Below are 18,538 nucleotides of genomic sequence, written 5' to 3' on the forward strand. Positions count from 1 at the left end.
GAAGGAGAGTTTGTAAGAAGATATCTCAATAGTAGCTTTTTCAAACCATCAAAAAAGCTGCACTTCACAGACTTAAAATTCGTTAGAATATATTGGAAGCACAGCAGTATTTCTATTAATGACCAACCATATAGCACCAGAGAGAGCTTTCCTGTTCAGCCAATATTGTTAACCTCTCAGAAAAGAAAATATCTAGAACATATGTCTGTATTTATGTACCCATGTAGCATTTTTTTCAAAGCACTTTAAAATAATATTGCAGTGCTACTATGGGGCAGATGGATATTTTGCTTAATTTACAGAGAAAAAGACCTTCTGAAAGCTTAAAAAAAAGGCTTGTCTAAACTTGATGGTATTGCTGAAACAAATCTTTACTGTTTCTACTTTTAGTTATTCTTGAGTAAGAAGTCTGTGGCTGTAGAAAAACAGCCAGAAAGAAACCATTTCCTAGATAGCTTTGTATATGTGGTAGTTTTGAACTTGAAGGTGGTGTGTTGTCCTGTAGGAGAACATAGAGTCATAGAATCATTTAACTTGGAAAAATCTTTAAGATCATCAAGTCCAGCTGTAAACCTAACACTGCTAAGTCCACCAAATGAATACATGAAATATTAAAGCCTAAGTTATATTGCTGTTTGAGCAGTAATAGCCAATTCTGTCTCACTTTGTTATTTCTTTCATGGAGTTGGAATAAGAAACTGCTCACCTCCAGAGATTGTTTTATTTGGTGAACATATTTCTCTTCAAGGTTAATAGACTAAAGGCTTGGCAAAATAAAAAAAAAAAAATAAAATTTTTAAAAAAGCATGTTAGCAATCTAGAGACCTTTTACTAGGACCAAATGGTCCTAATGCCATTATCCCCTGACTAGCCTTCAGAGTCAAGTGCCACAAATAGGATTGCACAGAGAAAGTTGCCCCCACCTTTTGTGAAAAGCCATTTATGAATACGAAATAAATCCTTTGTTAGTAACAGAAGTGGAAGGAATGTTTTTAGCTTGAATAAGTTAATTCATCCATGTTCCTAGATACAGTAGTAACATTGGAACATGTACTACCATACACATATCTGCTCTTCTTTGCCCCCACAGAACCTATATTTATGTGTTTCACACGAAGTTTGCAAAGCCTAGGGAACAGAAAACTAATGGTTCTGATTAGTAATAGCAATTAAAATATGTTTTGTTTTCCTGCAACAGCACGTTATGTATCCTTAATATTTTTCTCAGTCTTTATCTTCTGCTTTTCATAACTATGAGTTTATTTCAAATTTGAATAATGAAAAATAGGATTTCCTTGACTTCTGAACTATTTGATTACTCAAGTCTTGAGTAATGTCTTCTCAGATATCTTTACTAATATGTAGCTTTCCTTTTTCCTTTATTGGTATTGTGTCTCCATCCCAATTTAAACACAATCTTTTGCTTTCCATGAGATTTTATTTTTCAAATCCAAATTGAATTATAAAATGTTGTTTCTCTAACTTTGTTAGAATGGACAGAATTAAATAGCATCAATATTTTTTTTTGGTGACTTTACTGAAGAGAAGTTAGAACATGCACAGAAGCACTTACAGTCCACTTCTTTGTCCCTGTGCCCCCTTCCCCTTTCCCCCCTTGTATGGCACGTTATAATAACACAATGATGTAATCCCAACTTCAGGTACTGCACACTCCACTTCGGGAGGACAAGTAGAATACAGAGCTCTGTCTGGAATTTGCTACATGGCTTGGTATCATTTTGTTGGCCTTATCTGGACCAGTGAATTCATTCTCGCCTGTCAGCAAATGGTGATTGCTGGGGCAGTGGTTACTTGTTATTTCAACAGGTGAGTGCAGAATTGCCCCTTGAGAGTTTTGGGGATATTTCAGCATTTACTTTCAATCATTTTCTAGGAAAAATAGTCTCAATTAGACTTCAATTTATGTCAGTATCTGTAATCCAATTTACTATAGAACAATGTTGCTTGTTGCAAGATCTTAGGTGAGATTTTACAATGTGCAGGATATTAATGTGACTTAGCCCTGCTGAAGCTGCTGGGCCAAACTGGACCTTGATACAAGCTGTTAGAGCTCTGTCGACTCTGGAGGAATTACCATTCAGACGGCATAGGCTGCATTGCACCCTTTGCCAGGAGGCTGCATTAGCTCCAAATGAGAAGCAATATATTGTTCCTTGGTAATTTCATGTTTTCAGGGACTGTTGGACCTCTTTTTAAGTGTTCATCCCTGCTCCGGGTTCCCATTTGTTCTGCCTGCATAACTGCTGGTCTAATACTGTTTTTTCATTCTGTGTAGATATTTTCAGTTAACTATAAATGCTTTAACGCACTGTGAAGTGTTTAAACATGTGTGAACAAACTTCTTTGAATATTATATACCCTGGAATATAAATGTGGAGGAAATGAGGAAAAGTAAAATGAAATTAAATTGGGCTTATGCAGTTTGTTCAGGGGAAGATTTAAATGGAGCACTGGTGATGTCTGCCCAGGACCATGTGGCCTGGGCTGCTGGGAAGGATGGCTTTGGCCTTCTCTGAAACTTAGGGAGCAGGGTTCTGTGGATGGTCTCCAGAATGTATCCTTGAGTGTTTTAGACACTGATCAAGAGGCTGCTGCTGCAAGGTCTCCTAATGGTGTGTTCCCCACTGCCCAGAGACACTGCCCAGGCTCTGCATGTGGGACTGCTCCATAGGGTTTTCCTGCAGCAGCCGATGGAGCCAAAGCAGCAAGGCTGGAAGATCTAGGAAGAGCAAGTGCCCACTCCTGGTTTAAGCAGTGTTTTATTATCCCATCCAAAAAGCCAAGGCAGGACAAGGTTTACATGTGTCTCAGGAGTGTGTCCCTGCGAGGATTAACTATCCAACAGCTGTGCCGCTGAACTGGTGCTTAGGTAAGAGCAAATAAAACCTAAAATGTTGCTTTTTTTAAAGTTGAAATATTTTTGAAAGAGTGACATAGTCTCACCCTTCTATTTTACATGCTATAATGGGACCCAAAAAGGGAGGAACTCTCCTTTCTGATGTCACCTCTTTTTTTCCTACTGAAGCTCTGGAACTCCCACGGCTGTGCTGCTGTGGATAGTGAGCTGCTTTTTCTTGTGAACACCCCGATGTACCTCAGTTTTAGGAGCTGAATGCTGAGGCACTGAAGGTTCATTTAAATTGAGACAGCACACAAAAGTAAAGTAGTTCTGCTGAATTCCTGGGCTGTGTGCTGCAGTGCTTTTTGGTGCAATACACCACATAAGTCTCCAAGGCAAAGGCACTGTCCATATCTTGTTCATGCAGAGCAGGGAAGCACCTGTGGAAAGTGCTGTAATGACATTTACTGCTCTGCTAGGTCCTTCCGCTTTCCAGCTATTTTTTACTGCTGCAGGAACTGGCTGCCAAGTACAGGAGGTTCCTGCTCCCAGTTGTATTGGTATCATTTTGTACTATCATTTTGTACCATTGAGCTATCCTCTTGCTTGCCAGTGACCTGTGCTGTGTTGAGAGTTGTGTTTGCAAGGGGAAATGCAACTTTTCTGTGGTGGTAATTCCTTGTCCTGGCCTTCAGGCTGTCAGCACAGACCAACAGAGATGCAGAGGAGTGCAGGAATGAGGAGAGGGTGGGTGGTTAGCTGCAGGAGCAACCACACCAGCAAGGGCAAGGGTTATCTCGAGCTGTTCCAGCAACTCTGAGCTTGTCTGCTGTGTGTTTTTAATGTATTCCCTGGGGCAGCATCATCAAGGCACGTCACAAGGGTTTGTTTATGGGATCTTACAGACAGGCTTTCTTCTTGCTCTGTAAGTGCTCCGAGGAAATGGCACAGCCTTCCCATGCGGAAACCTCCTTCCACAGCACGCTCAGCAGTGCGCTGCACTGCCAGCAACCACAGCTCACTTGCAAATGGGGTGGGCAGGGGATCACTTTACCCGGATTAGCTTTACAGGTTACATGCATTTGGCCTGTAATACCACGACTGAAAATGGATTTTGCCTTCTTTTGTAGATGAAACATGAATACACAAAAGATTTCATTGATTTAATAAAAATAGAATTTTTTTCCTTAATGATTGCATTTTACAGCTTGTGAAAAGGGCTTGGTCTTTTAAAAAAACTTCTTTGTTACAATTGCTGTTTTATGTGAGGGTTTATTCTCACCTTGATGTGCTTAGGTGTTAAGCATCTATTTACCTTTACAGGGAGATGAGCCTTTCCCCCTCTGGGAGTAAAGGAACGTGACATGGCAACTTGATCCATGTGACAGGCATCACTGTCCTGTCCACGTCTGAGCTTTTTTAGTAGCTCCAGTGCACATATATCACTGCACAGATTTGAAATTAAGGATTGGGATTATCTACCTGACTAAGGTATTCAGTACCACAATTTCCAAGAGAAGTGAAATACGCATATCTCCCAGTAAGTCAAAAATGAAATTTCATGGATGTGCACCAAAGTCATTGAGAGATTAACTAGAACAAACTTTAAAAGGCTCCTCTTCAAATGTATCTGCAATATTTATGGACATCCTTTGCCCTACTTATGTAATTGACCTAAAAAAGCCACCAGCATATATGTAGTCAGATCTGTCCCACGTGGCTTTGAGATAAGGTAAAAGGGCAGTTGGAAGTACAGCCTGTGTGGTCTTTGTTAGTTTCATAATGTCTGTTCTATTACAAATCTTGTGATTTGTAAAGAAAACTGTAAGCATAGCTCTTAAGAGAAGAGGACTTAAAATGAAGAAACACCCTTTTCTCCCATTCAAATGTCTATGTCTGTTGTGTGTGTCAAGATGATGTTTTTTTCTTCTCACAAAAGTGGTTTTAGAATGAAAGATACATGTGTGATCATTTGATTCAAGCAACTTAGTGTTAAAAAAAAAATACTGAGTGTCACAGAACTCACAAGTAAATGAAGGCAATTGATAGTAGTGAAGAAATAAAATTCTTAAAGGATAATGTGGTATTGAATACAGGTCCACAAGAGTTTGGAGTAGTAGTGTTGTATGTAACATGATAACGTAAAACAAAAATACCGAAGAGGAACAGGAAGCTGTGGCTCTATTCAGCCTTATAACTAATCAGGCAGATTCCCAGATTTCCCTGATGCCTTGTGCACATGCAGTAGAGTTCACGTGCACAGAATGCACTGCATAATGACTGCATGCTTGTGTTAAAGTCACTTCAGGATTGCAGCCATATAATGCACAGAGGTTGGTGAAACTTCAGCCTTGAGAGCAATGGGAGTAGGTCGATTATTGAGCCTATCTTGAGCTTGTTTGCTGTCATACCATCACCTTTTCCTCTCTTTAGCCTCTTTCCTTTTTCCTACTCTGAACCAAAATTGCAAGGAAAAGCTGTTCTTTTTCTTATTTGTTTGGAGGCAAAGCAATATCCTTGTCAGACCCTGTTCTTGTGCTGATTCTTTTGCTAGAAAAAGGACGTGGAAAAACATCCAAATATGTAAAAATTTATCTAAACTAAGTTTTAATTTCTGACATTCCTACACATTGTTTAGTCATGTTAAAAATACCAAAACTCTTCTTCATTTTTCTCTTCAGTAAGAAGTACATTATTAACACATGAATAAACTTTCTCCTTTCTGTGTTTCTCATCACTAGTTGACCTTTAACTTGCTGAAAGTTAGTAATATATATTCTGAGATCAGACATTGTCATATATAAGGATAGGTTTCGGGGAGAAAAAAGCAATGGCTCAATATGAATAGAATAATTCATCCACACTACAATGCATGTGTTTCTAACACAGAAACCTGATGACTCTAAAAAACCCCAAACTTCCTTATTCACTACAAAATTCCACTATCCCCCAAGCTGTTCTCCTGGTTTTAAGACAAAAATAATAAATGTAGCAACTGTTTTGCTGGGATTTCCTATTTCAAATAATGTGGTATATTCACATACTTAAATACCACTTCTCCACTGCAAAGTTTTCTGTGTTTTGAATGAACTGCAGTGGTACTTTCAGGATTCTTGCAGAACTGTAATCCCTCTCTTGAATATAGTGTGTATGGTTTAAATCCTTGCTGAAGTGAGGATTTAATAGAAGTATATTTTTAGCACTTCTTAGCCCAAACCAGTCACTCTCTTATTGGTATTTTATTTATTTATTTATTTATTTATTTATTGTGCAAAGTACTGATTTTTTAAGTTAACAGAGGTATTGATGAAATCAGTTCTGAAAACAGAGCTTCTTATTTGTGGCCTTAGGTCTGATCTTTATGTAGCTACTTAGTCAAACTGCTGCTGGTTCTGTTGCCTAACTAAATATTTCAGGGCTGGGCAGTTGCTCAAGAGTTGCTTTATGGAAGGTCTAATTATGACTTCTGATCAGTATGGGTTTTTTTGTGATCCTATGAAACATTTTAAAGGTACTCAGAGTGTTAATCTAGTTGGGTTTTTTTTTCAGCATTTGACAAGGAGCAAGGGAGTGTCATTAAGTTGATTTCCTGAGGTTTATATAAATTCTTGAGACCTGTGTCATATTACTGTCTATAAATGACTGACATTAAACTGACCTTTATAAAGGAAGCAAAATAATAAAACTTGTATTTAGGTCATTTTTTTGTCTTAGCTTTCTGATTTTGGCAGAGGCATTATTTTCCAAAACAATACAGGTTAGTGTGCACTAGAACTACAGATTTTTAGTTCCGATTATAATCCTAAACATATAGTATGATATTCCTTTTTTGATGCATTCCATTTTAAAAGAAAGCCTGCTCTGTGAGGAAAAAAAGTGTTAATAATTTTAACAAAATTTAAAAACAAATTTGGTCAAATTGCAATTGTAAAAGTAGTTTGTAGCTCTCAATTTTATGTGAGAGAATGAGAAACTTGTGATTCTATTTTCTAGTTCTAGTTTTACCACTAAAGAAGAAACAGTGGATTAATTTCCTAAGACTAAAATCTTGCAGAACCAAGAGTCAAATAAAAGATCGCAGAGAATAAGAGAAGTGACAGAAACTGGAGAGAGGTATTCAAGGAGTGTTTTCAGATATTTTTCATCTCTCCTATTTTCCATTGTAGTTTTTTCCCTAGGTATTTTTCCATTCCAGAAAACAATAATTGCTTAAGAATTAAACTAAAACAGAAGTTTTAAATTTGGCTGGTTTTTTCAGACTAAAGTGAACATTCAAGTGAAGTCAGTAGAAAAACTGGAGTGGTTCAATTAGGAAAGGAGATAACAGCTTAATTCTTAAAATTTCCAAAAATACAGAATACTTATTTTCTTAAATAAGTTGCTAAACCATTTTTATAATTGTTTGTTTTTCTTTCTAGAAATAAAAATAACCCACCACCTCACCCAGTCCTGTCTTCTATATCAGTTCTTTTCTGCTACCATCTAGGAACTGCTATAAAAGGTTCATTTCTTATCACAATACTGAGAATACCAAGGATTGTTCTCTTGTACCTTTACAATATCCTAAACCACAAGGTAGGTAAATACTTCTGTCACACTATAAAAACAGTAGTTTAAAGATGAGATCAGGGGCAAAGAAGTGATGAATATATTTCTTGCCTAAAAGTAGATGATATTGCTATTACTATTATTAATAGATAGATTTCATATTTTATTATGTTTTCTTCAGTAGGAAAGCTTTATTTCTCCCAACTCAGATGTCAATGCTTTGCTTTTATTCTCAAGTCTGATCTTTTTAAGAGCAGAAAGTACCAAGACTAAACTCACCTTCATTTGGTGTTTTTATATAAAGGTTTTTGTGAAGGATAAAGAAAAAAATTGGCAGACTGCTCTATTAAAAAAATTTGCATCACAAGTATTTAAGAAACAAAAGTAAGAATGCTCTTATTAGATTTAAGATCTGTTCTAGAAAATACTTCATCTGCCTCATAATACGCTTTTATAGAAAGAATATATGGAATAAGAACTGTTCCTGGGAGTTGTGTAGTATCCAAGACACATCTTTTAAGATACATAAACCATAGATGTTCTTTTTACTTTTCATGCATCTCCACATCTATAATTTTCTGCCATAAGTGCGTCACTGCAGGTAGTTTGGCACTTTTGCAAGGAGGGAGGACTGTTAGGAATGGACAACTCTAATTTAAGAAAAGGTTTTAAATCTAGGTCTTTTCCTCTAGGGTTTACATTGGCCTTGAAGAATGTTGTGTATAGTTATGACAGGGTATTTACATTGATCATACCTATGAGGCATGTGTTGGGTATAGGTTATGAATGCTTAAATAAAAACCCCTTGTAACAAAACACTTGAAAGGTGTGGTTTGGATTTATGTTGCTTTCATATGAAAGTTTTGGTTATAAAATTGGTGAGTGGTGTTAACTAAGAACATTATGTAAAGACAGTACAGGTGGGATGACTTAGAATATTTTCTGCCTTTAGAGAAAGCAGGATAAGTGGGCTTGCTTGTTACATGGTTTTGTAATCTGAATGACTGCAGATTTAATTGGCAAAGAAAGATTATTTATGTCTGCAGCACTGTGCTGCAGGCTCCTTTTGGTCCAGTTCCCAAGCATTCAGTGACATGACCCACAGCTGTAACTGCTGCTAAAGAGACTAGAAAGTGCTCCGGCCAGTTCTCAGTCCTTGGAAGGATCCCAAGAGTAACCTTGCTCCTTCACATGGCAGAAAGGACAGGCTATGGCCCCTTTCACTGAGGGGCAGAGCAGTGGGACTAAAGGAAGAAGTGACACTGCATTCTTGTAGAGCTCCACAGACTTCCTCACCCTTGCAAAAAATGTTGCTGTTCTCTATGAACAGAGAAGTCAGGGGCCTGCAAGCTTGCAGGTAAATTTACAGATGTTTTCTACACAGCAGTCTTCAAGTAGAATCAGAGAGGAGATTGTAGGTGAAAACTTTTGGTCTAGACTTCTAACAAACAGGCTTTACTGAGATTGAATAGCTTTTGTAAAATCATCTCTCCAGCAATATGTAGCAAGAGTAAATTATTCTCTGTCAGAAATTTGCATGCACAGTCACCATTTTGAAGAAGTTATTCCTGGAATATTTTCATGAACTTTTTGGAAAAAGTTGGGAGGTTTGTGGTTTCTGCTTGAACAATAGTAGTAGTTGGGACTTGAGTTTTCCATAGTGACTGGAAGATCTCTGCTTTCCAAAACAAGATAAAAACATTCTGATTTCTGGAAAAATAAGATTTAAAAGACCAAGTATCCCTGAAGTGAATTTCATTTTGTTGAGAAAAACAGACACTGAAATTTGGAAGGCTACTGTGGATTCCAAGTTGTCTTGTTCTTGTCTTGCATCATCTCTGTGATGAGCTGTTCTGAGCTCATGATGTGATGGGGGAGCATGGAGCAAACATTAAGCTTTACTGCTCAGTTTTTGCTATGAAATTAATATAGCTTAATGGTCTGACTAGCCTATTGTAGAACAAGATTTTTCTTCCTGACCTGAAAAATGAATGTAATGCTCTGAGTCAAAACACATATATGTTCATATAAGCCCTTCTACCCATTCTTTTATTTTTGTTCATTAGGGTACCAATAATTTCAGAACTGTGAAAGGTTTTTGATAATCAGCTTTAGAATCTGTCTCTGTGCTTCCTGATCACTGTGAAGTTCTTTAAGTGCTTTTTGCCTGCCTGGTTTTCTCCCCAGGCAGCTGTTAGCTCAAAAAGCTGCTTGCAGCACTTATTTTCTTTTCCAGAGAAGAATCTTCCATCTACAGGAAGAAAGAAAAAAATGCACGGATCTTCAGTGATTAATATTGATGAGTCTGAATTAAAAACAATTCCTAAAATCTTAATGGAAATATCTGCTGCCTAAGTGAAAACTTTATTAGAAATAGAGTCAGTCACCTGTAATGCAAGTTTTTTTTAGAATGGTGGTTTTGTTTGAGGCTAATTATGTGTCCAGTGACCAATAATTTCATTTTATTGCAGGGGAATGCAAAGCGTCTGTTCAACCGCTCTTCCTGCTGGGTTTGCTTCCAGAAAAGTTGCTTTAACCAGGTATGCTCTGTCATCTCTGTCCCTCAGCCTAGTCTGGATACCATGGCTGGTGCCTGACTTTAGCATGGCTAAAAAGCCACTGCCAGTGCATGCAGGCCAAAGTTTCCTGCTGGCCACCTAAATTAAACAAACGAAAAAGCCTTCAAGTGTAGATGAAACTTGGTGCAAAGAAACAGGGAATTTACAAATATGCAAGGTGCTAGATTTTAGAAAACTTGTTAATACAGCTCGAGATAGTCAGCCCTTTCAGAGGGCCACTTGCTATTTCTGTAGGTAATATTCTGTTGAGTTGTGCCAGACAGACTCCTGAAACAGAGTTCAGGTGGGAGGAAGCAAAGAAGAATTATATCAGTAAATCTGGAAATACAAACCATGATGACAGCAGTCTTGTTTAAAAGATATTTTCTTTGGAAATGGATGATTTCTGACATACAGTGGTTTTACAGATACTTGTCACCTCTTTTTACCTTCATAATTATTTTCTCCAAATGTGTTCCAGATTTACAAAAATAATTGTAAATAGTTTCTGTCTTTGTCATTGCCTTGTTTTTATCTCTGGGGACTGCGTTAATCTTAATGTGAAAGGGAATCATATATTCACTGATTCCACTCTCTGACTTCTGAGTTCTTTGTTCTCATTGCTGAGGGTAGTAGTGAAGTAAAACAAGACAATTCTCCTTTGAAAGGACTTCTCCTCTTAAGTAGGTGCATAAATCATGTTTAATTTTGGACAGTTATGAAGAGAAAGTTTTCAGTTAAGTTCACCTTAGATTAAATACTTGTGCAGTGAAATCTCCTAATTTTCCAGGTTTACATTTTCTAGGTAAGTCTTATAGTCAGTGCCTTGGTGAGGAATACCAGAGTTCGTTTTACCCCCAGGCTTTCCATTTGTAGTCACCCTTTCCCTTGGCTTGGCTTCCTGCCTTTCAAAGAGATATCCAACGTTGCAGTGTTTACTTTCTCCAGCTGTTGTCTGCTATGTGTTTGTTAAAAGAATTAATTACTGTAATGTTCTTCCTTTTGTTTCAGAAGGCTGTATTGTAGCTCTTGTTCCCTTAAAAAAATTTCCTGTTTCCTAATCTATTGTTGGCAAATTTCTGGTTTTATATGAGTTGTGGTTTTTAATCTAATGATCATAATAAAGTGTTCGCTTTTGTTTTGTTTTTTTAATATCTTTTTAGCAAAGGTGATGGTGGTCCACATGTTCCAAATCCAGGGCAATTTGGGCAACAGTTAGAGAAGAAAACAAGCAAGAACAGGCTACAAGATTTTAATAGAGTTTTTATCTGTATAAAATTTAAACTTTGGTCTTGGGTTATTGCATCTCATAGAGTAATTCATGGGTCTATTTTTTTTTCTCTCTAACTAATCTGTTCAAGGCTATTTCTTGAATTTTTTTTTTTACTATGATTGGAAGTCTTAGTCTTTGATTCTGTAAAATCTGTGGCTAAATGTAAAAGAGAAAAGAAAAAAAGAAGGAAAAACGTTTGCAGTTTTAAGCAGCTTTGAAGTATTTATTGATTAACAGAAGTATTGAACTCTACTAGAGCTACTTTCTAGTAGAGCTCCTACTGAGATTGGTAGAAGCTGCTGGGAACAACCTAGAAATTTCCCAAAGTTGTTGAACATGGACCTGAGACTAGGACTTGGGAGGGAGGGGTTAAAAAATTGTACCTATGTTTCTAACATTTTCTTAAAGAAGTATTCTTTAAGTTTGGATTTTGATTTTTTGTAATCTAAAATGTGGAACAGCTGTTGTAAAAGTTGGTCCAAAGATCATTGTGTACATTAGCATTCCTTGCTATTTACTATTCTTTTGCTTTTTATTCTAGTTTTACTTTCATTATAATGAAAAGCATATAATTAACTGAAGCTCTAAAAAAAAAAATAAGATCCAATCACTTCTGCATCATTTTCTTCAACTTGTTAAACTGCTTAAGTAATTTAAATTCTTTCTGTTCCTTCATTCACAAGTTTAATCAGGATTAAACAGAGTACTTTGTTTTCCCTCTGAGAACTTGCAGATGAGAAACAGGTGTTGGAGGAAGTGATGGTGATAGAATGCAAGCTTCTTTCTTCCCATGCAGGATCGACCAAGTGCTCTAATATGTTATCTAAGAGTACTTTTCAGGCTGTAGTACCATCCTGCATGTGGGATTTAATACTGACTTTAATAGTTGCATGCATCCCTGAAATGACTCATTCCCTGCAGGCTCAGTTAAGTTTTGTTGAGCTCTCCTGGAAGTTAACTGGAACAAGCCAAAGAGTTATGCTGTCATCTTCCCATCATGACAGAGTGCTGTGCTAGATACTAGCAATTGTCATATTTGCAGGGGTGGTTGTTGGAGGAGGGGTAATGTAAGCCCAGTGTCCTGTGCAGATTGCAGTATGGACAATTACATTCAGCCTTCCTAAATTTCTTTTGGATTTGCAACTGGATCCTGTGCTAAACTGTGGTGTAGTGTTGCTATGTGCTGTTAAACAGTTCACTCCTTAAGCTGTTCCACTTCAGTCATGGGCAAAGTGATTCATGTGTGTGTATAATCCATTAGCAACAATTGTAAAGCACTCTGGGTTCCGTGGCTGAAAAGTGCTTTCTGAATATAAAGTCACTATCCTTACTTGACAGTTCTGTTTGCCAGCACTTGTCAGAATTACCACAGATTTTTCATCTGGCACTGATGGTTTCAGTATGTTCCAGATAAACATACCCAGTCATCTCAAGTAAAATCTAGGAGATTGAAATTTTTCTTCTGTAAAAAGAATATATTAGTTTTTAATGTGGTTTGAGAATTACAAGGTCTATGTCTCTCCTGCTTTCTTAAGTTGTAATGGCAGTCTTAACTTTAGATACATCGAAGTGCTCGCATGTTCTCCCTTTACAGCCTTGTTGCAATGCTTTTTAAAAAACAATACAACTGGATAGTTTTGCTTTTCTGTGTCTGCTTTAGGTCCATCTGCAGCCAGTTGGCAAAGTGACCCCTCCAAGGTGTATACCTGGGTTTCTAAAGGGGCTGTTGAGCCAGATATGGTTTCTGTGTTCATCAGCATGATTGCTGCAGTGTAGCCTTCTGGGCTGTCAGTGAATTCAGCAGGGCGTGAGCCCCATTTCCTGGGACAGAGACCCTTCCCTGATGAGACTCAAAGACAGCAATTTTATAGTGTAGTAAACTAAAAGCAAGTCTGTCTAATGGCTGCATATCCATGGCAGTTAGTTGTCTCTTAAACTTTGTATGGAAGCCTATCGGGAGGTTTCAGTTAAATACCTTGTGGAGAATTCACTGAGATAAAACCAAAATTCATGCATGCTATTGTAAAGCACAGCTCTCTGCATGCCAAACACATTGTGCCTCACCCCATCAAGTACTTCTTTTTCCTCCCAAAAACAATACTGCCTTTTAATGTTACTGGCAATATTGCTGCTAGATATGGAGCTAATTTTTCAGTCCTCTAGAAAATACAAGGATAAAATGTTCTTCTGCAGTGAAATAATATTTTAAATATGTTTATTTTCCCTTTACAGACTTTATGTTTTGGGAAATAAAATTACTTAGGTCTTTACTTGATCTGTAGGATGAACCATGTAGGAAATAGAATTTAACAAAGCTGACTAATTCTTGCTTTGATACCTTTCTCTCCTTCCTTATCTCGTTAAGAAGAAATAAAAGGGGAACAAAGAGAGAGATAAAATAAAAGGCAATTAAGCAAGTGACTGGTAATTCTGTGCTTTTAAGCAGAGAAATTTATTAACAACTCTGGAAATCTTCAGTTTGATTTATTTCAGAAATCCCAAATAAGAACATTTTCTCACTAAGTGCAGAAGCACTGAAAGCAACCCCAGTAATGATGTAATCATGACGCAATGGGCACATAAAGCAGGATCTTTTTGATCCAACCCTGTCATGGAAAAGGAGCCCACATGTAACACTGCAATGCAGCAGGAGAGGACACCCGACTACCCTCCGAGGAGAAAGTTGTGTTGGTCCTACCCACTGCATGACAGCCATGGAGGGAGTAGATGACACAGGGAGTAGGAAGCAAGGAAACTTGAATATTTTCTCCAGTAAGTCCAGACTGAAAATACAAGGTGGAATGGAAATAAATGAAAGTTGTGCTTTTAGGACTGCTTGGGAAAATTTGGGAGGCTATTGAAGGTTTCTTACAGATAGTAATTAGCCTGGGAACAAAAAATAACCATTTCTGTGTTAGCTGTGAGGTTATTGATTAGAAGTGAAGGAGGAGAATATTCTCCATGGAACCACAGGAAAATAGCCTTTTTAAACAACGCTGCAGAAAGCACAGAGTCAGTCCTGGAAGCTATGAGATTAAACACTTGCATTGGAAAGAGGGAATAAATGCCATTGTAAAAGTTTCTGGTTATGTGCTCATGCTTATCTCACTGGGGGGACTGGAATATCCTGTGACAAATGAAGGATAAGAGCAAGCCCTCAGCCATCTACGAGACAGCAGGGAGGAGTAAAAGCCAGACAAGACCAGCAGAAGAATGAGTAGATGTAAATTGTTCATGAATAAATGTTGTCTGGAAGTTGGAAGAAGGTTCCTAAGGACCAGTGGGATAACTGTCTGGAACAGCTCCAAATGTAAGGCCTGGGAGAGGGGAAGTCCTACGAGATTTAAAGTGGGGGTTTTCCACTTAAGAGCAGATTTGCATAATATGCTAGTCTGAAATAGGCACTGGAGTGGCTGAAAGTCCCTTCCAGTCTTGTATGTCTTCATCTCTTCAGGGGGGCCTCACAAGGCCCATCTTGCTCTCATTTCCCACCATCTGAGAGTCATGATACAACTGTCTCACCAGACCAATAACTGCTGCACAGCATCCACACTCATCGCCTCTTGCTACCACTGCATTTTGTTTTCTGAGGGGTTTCCACTGGCATCAGTGACACATGCAGGCTAAGACACTTTAAAGTCCAGCCTGAGCTGCACTGCACTGGGGGTAGCTGACCAGGGCAGCCCACAAGAGAGTTGGCAGCAGTAAGATCAGATCAGGCTGAAAACACCAGCAGAGAAGAAAAAGCTGAACTGGGATGAGAGACCAACATGTCTCCTTCTTCCTTTTTAAGAAGATTCTGTTGCTATGGCAATTTTCCCAAAGCTCATTTTATGAAAGCAAGCCCTAGAATGGAGGACTGAATTCAGCTGTTACACAAAGTAGCAATTATTCTCAACAATTGAGGAACTTACAGCCTGGATCTGAGCCACAGCGCCTTTCTCATGAAACTACCAGGTCACTTTTTCCAAGACCTTTGACATTCTGTGTTGTGAGGCACAGAAAGATATATTCTTTAAATAGGCTTTTTTTTTTTGCTTACTGTGGTATTTGGAAATATGTAAACATTCACATTCCCTGTTTATTCATCCTGACACTGAGAAGTCAGTGTAGTTCCCAGGCCCCAAGCCAGAAGAGGCTTGTGTTCTTCAGAGAGGTGGTGATACAAGATCGATTTGGAAGGATTAAATGCTGATCCCAACCCACAGTGTCCCATGCTTTCTGACCAACCCTATGCTATCAATGCTATCATTACTTGCTTGTTGCCAGAGCAGAGACTACCACTGTAAAAGATCAATTCATCAGGTAAAGATTAAAATATAACAGCTATAATGTGTATATAAGAATCAGACTGAATCTCTTTCTAGATCAGTATCCCATCTTCAGCAGTGACTGAGTAAAGGCTAAGGTAGAACAAAAGGGTATTTCCCTGCCTCTGTGCAGTTTCTGAATCTGTTTTCAACCTAGAGACTCCTTGAGCTGTGTGTTTTCCTTGTTTAATAACTCTCAGAAGATTCCTTTTCCCTGAATTTCCCCATTTCTGTTGAGCTCATGTGAACTTCTAGCAACTAAAGCATCCTTTGTCCAGCAGTTTACAGTTTACAGATTTATGGTGAGAAGAAATACCATCTGTTTTCAAATTTGGCTCCTACTACTTCATCCTGTCCTGCCCCTGCCTGATCTTTCTTCTGGAAGGAGCAGTGAGCCATCTAACCCTACACAGCCTCTCTGCATTTCTCATGAGTCGGCAGCCTTCTTACTGCATCCTCCTTCAGTCATGTCTTTTCCAGACAGAAGAGCCTCGCGTTCCCCAGACAGAAGACATTCCATACCTTTGGGATCATTCCCGCTGCCCTTCTCTCAAACATTTTCAAGTCCACTAAAGCTTTTGTGCATGGAAAAATATATTCTGTAGAAACACATATTTAAATAACCTGGTTTTAAACGTTAGCAGGTTCTTAACTGGTGGTGGTCTACCATCTTAGCCTTCACAACCATCTTCAATTTGAAAGGCTTTGGATTATTGCACATAACCTGCAGTTTTAAACTTAATGGGGTATCTAAGCTTTGTAGTCCAAAGTCCAAAATTATTTACAAATATAGGTAATAGCTTGTGTGTGTTAGGTGTTTCTTGGTGAGCAAGAATGAAGAATCACTTGGGCTCATTTCTGTGCAATGCTGAGTTTCATGGAAATGTATGCTAGCTTAAATGTTTGATGTGTCTTGTTAGTGAGAACATGTAGATTTCTATGTGGCTGGATGGGGTCAGGGCATGGGGTCTGTATGAGAAACTTAAGAATTGTGAGGCAAGTGTATGGAAAAATATTCTAGGCTGAACAAGAAACCTTTCAATATTTTTTTTCTCAGAAATTTATTTTTCCTAAAAGGCAGAGATCACCTGGCTAAGTCTCCCAGTTGTGCTGGTAATATTCTTGCTTCACATATGTCTGACTAGTTTTGTAGCCTTCAGCAGATAATTAATTTCTGTCTCTCTCTTATTCATTCTAGAATGTTAAATTATTACCTTGCTGCCTTTATTTCTTGAGTATTTATCATTAAGTAATACTTGCATGATTTGTTTAAGTTGTAACTGCTATAAATGCCATTTTTTATCAGCTGGTTTGTAACACAACCAATGCCTGTTCAGGTAGTGCACTGTCTCAGGGTCATTTTCAGTCTTTCCAAGGTAACCATTCTAGTTAATAAATATCAGAAATTCTTTTCATTGCACATTCTTTGAATACCAAAGTGGCTACTTCAAGAGTGCAAACAAATGGGTATTTATTTTAAGTTTGGAAACAATGTTTATACAAGCACATGTGCTTTTTTAGCATTCTTTTAAATTTAATTTAATTTTTAAAACACATTTTTTTGCAATTTATAATGAATACAGAATCTCTAAATTAATTTAAATTTATTGGCAAAATTTATACTGACCTCATCAGATCAAGATCTGCTCTGTGAATTTAGTTCTTGAGGGACAAAAACAAACTTGGAAAATGCTTTTCTACTTTGTGTCTCAGTTCCCTGGCTGTTTAATGGGAATGATGAAACAAATTGAACTCACAATACGTTTTAAAGAGACATCTGTCCGTGCCTGAAATATGCAGTGACAGCAATGGATGGAAGGCAGAGGGAGTGGGATGTGAGGGCATCTCCCCTCTGCTTGTGCCCTGGGCCAGCAGGGCTGGCACTGGCAGCTCTCCTGCTGTCACATCCTGGGATGTAGTGCTGTGACGGCATCCTGCCAGGAAGGGAACAGATCAGGATAAATGAAAGTTAGCACAGAAAGCATTTTTTCCTATTTAGGAATGAAGTGAACTCACTTGTTTAAACATATTTTTATGCAGATATTCTTTGGGTTTCTGTAGAGTTCATTAGGGTCTCTCATGTTTTCATAAAGCAGGCAATAAATCCATGGTCTTTATTTATACTTTTTCCATCTATGGATGTATTTGCTAATATTTAAGTACAGTATTTACAGAATTTCACTGTTTTTTTTCTTTACTGTCAGAGGAAAACTAACTGTTTTTCATATAAATAATATTCACAATAAAGAGGTGAGAAGATCTCCGATTGCATTTAATCTTTTTCTCTTTCTTTGTTTTCCTTCCTTCCTTCATTCCTTCCTTCCTTCCTTCCTTCCTTCCTTCCTTACTTCCTTCCTTCCTTCATTCCTTCCTTCCTTCCTTCCTTCCTTCCTTCCTTCCTTCCTTCCTTCCTTCCTTCCTTCCTTCCTTCCTTCCTTCCTTCCCTCCTTCCTCTCTTCCTTCCTCTCTTTCTTCTCTCTTTCTTTCTCGTCATACAATGTCATACCTTTGCTGTGCTACAGAAATTGCTCAGAGGTAAAACTGAACTCTACAGAAATAAATTTTCTTTGCTTCAGATATCTGAAATTATTTTATATTTTGAATTGTGACTAAGAAAAAACAGATTTTTGAACAGGAGGGGTTTTCAGTAGGCCAGTATAATTCACTTTCAGCAAACCCCTTATGGGCTAGATTTTTTCACTTCCAGGTGAATCAGAAAGCAATGTAAGCACCACGTACATGTTTGGGTTTATAAATTCCTTCAGAACAGTAATCCCATGCACACTGTGATACTTACTGACCATATCAGATGTGACTGAAGTTTTTGTGGCATAATCTGCCTTCTAATAGTGTGAGTAAAGGGAAACTGCTCATAAGAATTTCTGGTAAAGCCCAGAATACGTTTCATGTATCGTGAGAACTGCTTTTCTTAGCTGATATTTCGGACATAGTTTCAAAACCTTGTTGAGGAGTTCTGTAAATGGGATTT

The 18,538-nt window shown here is 37.9% G+C and overlaps 1 protein-coding gene across 6 annotated transcripts in view; it reads left to right on the plus strand.

Moving 5' to 3' along the window:
- Window positions 1–18,538, plus strand: part of SLC44A3 (solute carrier family 44 member 3) — a 94,198-nt gene that overhangs the window by 70,761 nt on the left and 4,899 nt on the right. For all 6 annotated transcript variants that reach the window (XM_033066902.1, XM_033066901.1, XM_033066906.1 and 3 more), the window contains 3 exons: window positions 1,662–1,827; window positions 7,279–7,435; window positions 9,880–9,948. In XM_033066902.1, coding sequence (XP_032922793.1) covers window positions 1,662–1,827; window positions 7,279–7,435; window positions 9,880–9,948 — 392 coding nt within the window. The remainder of the gene's footprint in view (window positions 1–1,661; window positions 1,828–7,278; window positions 7,436–9,879; window positions 9,949–18,538) is intronic.

This window comes from Catharus ustulatus, chromosome 9 (assembly GCF_009819885.2).
Source record: "Catharus ustulatus isolate bCatUst1 chromosome 9, bCatUst1.pri.v2, whole genome shotgun sequence".
In the NCBI taxonomy this organism is placed as follows: domain Eukaryota; kingdom Metazoa; phylum Chordata; class Aves; order Passeriformes; family Turdidae; genus Catharus; species Catharus ustulatus.